The following is a 6,000-nucleotide window of genomic DNA, read 5'->3' on the forward strand; positions in this document are numbered from 1 at the left end:
CAGTGATGTACCCCCTGTGAACATTTTTTTAATTCAAGTACCCCCTAATCAGAGCAAATCATTTTTGGATTAAAAAAAAGAGATAAAGAAGTAAAATACAGCACATCATCAGTTTCTTATTTATTAAATTGTATAAATATTGCTCATTTGTTGTGGTCTTTCTTGAACTATTTGGAAAAAAAAGACTAAAAACTTGTTGAAAAATAAACAAGTGATTCAATTATAAATAAAGATTTCTACACATAGAAGTAATCTTCAACTTAAAGTGCCCTCTTTGGGGATTGTAATAGAGATCCATCTGGATTCATGAACTTAATGGCAATTATTTGTATCTTTTGTAGATTATGCAACATATGTACAGAATAAACCACATGATGTTAGTCGAGGAAAATGATCAAACTACTTAAATAACATACTGTAATTGGATTTTGATATTTTTTTTTTATCTTGATTGAAAATGAACACCAATGAGTTGATTGATGAACATGATCACATCATTTATTCAGAAAATATAAATAATGACAAATAAAGATAGAAAACTATTAACCGCAATATGTAGGTGTAAAAAAAAAAAACGACAACATTATGATTTGGGCGGTATAGCTCGGTTGGTAGAGTGGCCGTGCCAGCAACTTGAGTGTTGCAGGTTCAATCCCCGCTTCTGCCATCCTAGTCACTGCCGTTGTGTCCTTGGCCAAGACACTTTACCCACCTGCTCCCAGTGCCACTCACACTGGTTTAAATGTAACTTAGATATTGGGTTTCACTATGTAAAGCGCTTTGAGTCACCAGAGAAAAAGTGCTATATAAATATAATTCACTTCACTTCACATTTGTACAATTTCAGAATGTGCTTGTTCTATTTTTAAACAAAAAAAACAATATGAAGTTTTCTTTATTTTTAAGTTATCGTGCCGTGATTTAACCAGTCCGGCCCACTTGGGAGTAGATTTTTCTCCATGTGGCCCCCGATCTAAAATGAGTTTGACACCCCTGTTCTAACTCTAACCTGCTCAGTGGCCTTGTTGTTAGAGTGTCCACCCTGAGATAGGTCGTGAGTTCAAACCCCGGCCGAGTCATATACCAAACACTATAAAAATGGGACCCATTACCTCCCTGCTTGGCACTCAGCATCAAGGGTTGGAATTGGGGGTAAAATCGCCAAAAATGTTCGCCGGGCGTGGTCACCGCTGCTGCTCACTGCTCACCTCACCTCCCAGGGGGTGATCAAGGGTGATGGGTCAAATGCAGAGGATAATTTCACCACACCTAGTGTGTGTGTGACTATCATTGGTACTTCAACTTTTAACTTTATGTACATGATGAATGCAACATTTCCTTGTGATCGGGGTGGTATAGCTCGGTTGGCAGAGCGGCCGTGCCAGCGACTTGAGGGTTCCCGGTTCGAGCCCCGCTTCCGCCATCCTAGTCGTCGCCGTTGTGTCTTTGGGCAAGACACTTTACCCACCTGCTCCCAGTGCCACTCACACTGGTTTAAATGTAACTTAGATATTGGGTTTCACTATGTAAAGCGCTTTGAGTCACCAGAGAAAAAGTGCTATATAAATATAATTCACTTCACTTCACATTTGTACAATTTCAGAATGTGCTTGTTCTATTTTTAAACAAAAAAAACAATATGAAGTTTTCTTTATTTTTAAGTTATCGTGCCGTGATTTAACCAGTCCGGCCCACTTGGGAGTAGATTTTTCTCCATGTGGCCCCCGATCTAAAATGAGTTTGACACCCCTGTTCTAACTCTAACCTGCTCAGTGGCCTTGTTGTTAGAGTGTCCACCCTGAGATAGGTCGTGAGTTCAAACCCCGGCCGAGTCATATACCAAACACTATAAAAATGGGACCCATTACCTCCCTGCTTGGCACTCAGCATCAAGGGTTGGAATTGGGGGTTAAATCACCAAAAATGTTCCCTGGGCGTGGTCACCGCTGCTGCTCACTGCTCTCCTCACCTCCCAGGGGGTGATCAAGGGTGATGGGTCAAATGCAGAGGATAATTTCACCACACCTAGTGTGTGTGTGACTATCATTAGTACTTCAACTTTTAACTTTATGTACATGATGAATGCAACATTTCCTTGTGATCGGGGCGGTATAGCTCGGTTGGCAGAGCGGCCGTGCCAGCGACTTGAGGGTTCCCGGTTCGAGCCCCGCTTCCGCCATCCTAGTCGTCGCCGTTGTGTCTTTGGGCAAGACACTTTACCCACCTTCTCCCAGTGCCACCCACAATGGTTTAAAAAAATGAAACTTAGATATTGGGTTTCACAATGTAAAGTGCTTTGAGTCACTAGAGAAAAGCGCTATATAAATATAGTTCACACATTCACATGAATCCCTTAAGTATGGTTCATTTTGACAGCTCTAAGACATGACTTACCTGTGTATGTTCATTTCTTGTGGCGGTTCTGTGGCTTTGTCATAGGCAACTTTGGCCAACACTCCCATGACGATGATGAAGGCGATGATCCCACAGGTGATGTAGACGGCGGTGTTGGTTTGGTCCACGTACGTCTCCTCCGTGGGAGCCTGGGACGGAGCGGCCGTCTGCACCCAGACGGGCGTCTGGTAGTTCTTACAGGCTTTCTGGTCCAGTCTGTCCTTTTTGTACTCGCAGCAGAAGCGCAGGTAGCAAGTCCCGCAGCAGTAGCGATGGTCCGTGTTGTTGCACTCGAACATTTTGTCGTACTGGCCGCTCACGTCGTAGTAACCCAGGCAGGTGTCGTGGTTGCTGACCGGCACAGGCAGCGGGGTCTTGGGCTCCGGGGCCGCCGTGGGCGCCGCTGTGGCTTTGGGAATCTTCCTGTGCGTCTGCTTGGCTTTTTTAGCACCCGCAGCCGCGCTCAACACGCTCATCGGGTCCAGATAGACGAGCAGCAGCAGAATGTGTCTTATCCCCATGGCGCACACTGCAAGTCACGTCTCAGTACAGTGACAACCGGGGAAGGTTCGCTGGAGGGTTCAGTCTTGCAGAAGTTTCTCCGCCTCGCTGGGTGGTGTGCGCAGCCTTCATGCTCGGGGGAAGTCACTGGCGGTTGTCATCGCGGCCGGCAGCGGGGCGCTCTGTGGACGAGCGCATATCCAGAGCGGGAGTTGTTCCGATGGAAGCCCGGGCTGGGGGCGGCTCTCTAGCGGGCTTAATTGGCGGCGCTGTCCGGCGTGCTGGCGAACAGAGCTCAAGTCAAAGTTGGACTGGAAACATAAAAGCTCGTTCGGTTTTTAACTTGTTATCAGTTAAAATGCCATGCATACATTTATTTATAAACATATGTATTATGAACACAACTTATTTTTGCGCACAGCATTATTACACATTTCTCACTACTTTTCATCTCATATGCTGTCAATATTTTGTGAATATAATACAATTCATTAAGAAAATGCGCACATTGCAAATGATGGAAATGTGCCTACCTGTGTTAAAAGCCCCACATGGAGTCCGTGATGTCTGGTCCACGATAAAGCCAACCGTCTGCGCTGTGAGGTAAAATCCCTCTCTTTCTCTCTTTCTCTCCACTTCTCCTCTCTTCTCCCTCCTACCGGTTTCTTACATCACGTCGGTGCTGGCGTCAGAACTCCGTTAAGTATCGGCAAATTGCACACAGCCAGCTCCTTCTGCAGCAACAGACGAACTTCCCTCCTCTTATTTGCATGATACTTAACATGCACTGTGGTTATTAAAAGCAAATACCACTTTCCATATGGTACAAAATGTCTATCAACGCCCAGCGACGCCATATATATATATATATATATATATATATATATATATATATATATATATATATATATATATATATATATATATATATATATATATATATATATATATATATATATATATGCTTATAAAGGTTTTAGAAAAGCGCTATATAAATCCCAGGTATTATTATTATTATTATTTTTATTATACATATATATGCATATATACATATATATGTGTATATATATATATATATATATATATATATATATATATATATATATATATATATATATATATATATATATATATATATATATATATATATATATATATGCTTATATATATATATATATATATATATATATGCTTATATATATGCTTATAAAGGTTTTAGAAAAGCGCTATATAAATCCCAGGTATTATTATTATTATTATTATTATACATATATATGCATATATACATATATATATATATATATATATATATATATATATATATATATATATATATATATATATATATATATATATATATATATATATATGCATATATATGTATATACATATGTATATACAGTATATATAGTAAAGCAAATAGAACTAGATGTTTCAATCCCTTGGTAAGTAGGAACAATCCTGACGGTAGCAGTCGGTGTGGAGTGGTGAAAGGGAGGGTAAGTATGTCATTGGGGTCTTCGGGTGGGCACCCTGCTTCATCGACGTTTCGTTGATTGAAGCCCACGACGTCTCCAGAGGGCTCAACGGTGTACCTAGCGTCCCAGGTACACCCCCCTCCATGCCACACCCTCCGTTTCCCACTCCTTGCTGTTAGACTTTGGCCTTTTCACCAACGGCTTACGTCCTTGCATGTTTTCCTTTTTGCGGTGTACTGGGTATGGTCTTGGACTGGTGGTTCTGCCTGAAGCTTCCCCCTCATCCTGCAGGGTGCTGATGCTCTGCGGACTGTGGGTTTCTTCCTGCCGCTGAGTTTCATCCGACTGATTTAACCTTCTTCTTAACAGAAGCCGGTCAATGCGGGGCCCTGGGTTAGGGGTTTTCAGGCATTTCTTCCGTCCTTGGTGAACTTTAAGACCATGAGTTGATGTTACTTTAGCCCAACCACACACACACGTCTGAAGAACATGTCCAACTGCTGGTTTCTCAAGAGTGTTACTACTACCTTCATTCATTGTCGTGTCCATTCCAAGGGTCCTTACCGGGAGATCAGCCTGTGAGTCTTCTTGCGCCCCTGCTCTCGCAGACTCTAGGGGTATTGTTCTTCTTGAACTTTCTGTAGCCAGATAAGGTGGCTCTTGTGCCCTAGCCCTAATAGGGTGACGGAGCCTGCTGCTGTGGGTAGCTAGCCCATAACAGCCCCGTTGGGGTCTATTTCCTCCTGTCAGCTGTCTCTCCAAGCTGTCACATGGTCTTTCCCTTGTCGTCAGCTGCACTTTCACAACAGTCACTGGGTTTTTCTTCCAGAAGATCAGTAAAGCAAATAGAACTAGATGTTTCAATCCCTTGGTAAGTAGGAACAATCCTGACGGTAGCAGTCGGTGTGGAGTGGTGAAAGGGAGGGTAAGTATGTCATTGGGGTCTTCGGGTGGGCACCCTGCTTCATCGACGTTTCGTTGATTGAAGCCCACGACGTCTCCAGAGGGCTCAACGGTGTACCTAGCGTCACAGGTACACCCCCCTCCATGCCACACCCTCCGTTTCCCACTACTTGCTGTTAGACTTTGGCCTTTTCACCAACGGCTTACGTCCTTGCATGTTTTCCTTTTTGCAGTGTACTGGGTATGGTCTTGGACTGGTGGTTCTGCCTGAAGCTTCCCCCTCATCCTGCAGGGTGCTGATGCTCTGCGGACTGTGGGTTTCTTCCTGCCGCTGAGTTTCATCCGACTGATTTAACCTTCTTCTTAACAGAAGCCGGTCAATGCGGGGCCCTGGGTTAGGGGTTTTCAGGCATTTCTTCCGTCCTTGGTGAACTTTAAGACCATGAGTTGATGTTACTTTAGCCCAACCACACACACACGTCTGAAGAACATGTCCAACTGCTGGTTTCTCAAGAGTGTTACTACTACCTTCATTCATTGTCGTGTCCATTCCAAGGGTCCTTACCGGGAGATCAGCCTGTGAGTCTTCTTGCGCCCCTGCTCTCGCAGACTCTAGGGGTATTGTTCTTCTTGAACTTTCTGTAGCCAGATAAGGTGGCTCTTGTGCCCTAGCCCTAATAGGGTGACGGAGCCTGCTGCTGTGGGTAGCTAGCCCATAACAGCC

General features: G+C 43.6%; 1 protein-coding gene across 3 annotated transcripts in view; it reads right to left on the reverse strand.

Moving 5' to 3' along the window:
- The window catches only part of LOC133655868 (protein shisa-6), a 202,139-nt gene extending 198,589 nt beyond the window's left edge, over positions 1-3,550 (reverse strand). For all 3 annotated transcript variants that reach the window (XM_062056456.1, XM_062056455.1, XM_062056454.1), the window contains exons 1-2: positions 3,429-3,550; positions 2,395-3,176 (exon numbers count right to left, since the gene is read on the reverse strand). In XM_062056456.1, the coding sequence (XP_061912440.1) occupies positions 2,395-2,915 (521 nt within the window). In that variant the 5' untranslated portion in view covers positions 2,916-3,176; positions 3,429-3,550. The remainder of the gene's footprint in view (positions 1-2,394; positions 3,177-3,428) is intronic.
- Between the last annotated feature and the right edge of the window lie 2,450 nt (positions 3,551-6,000).

This window comes from Entelurus aequoreus, linkage group LG08 (genome assembly GCF_033978785.1).
Source record: "Entelurus aequoreus isolate RoL-2023_Sb linkage group LG08, RoL_Eaeq_v1.1, whole genome shotgun sequence".
NCBI classification, from domain to species: Eukaryota; Metazoa; Chordata; class Actinopteri; order Syngnathiformes; family Syngnathidae; genus Entelurus; species Entelurus aequoreus.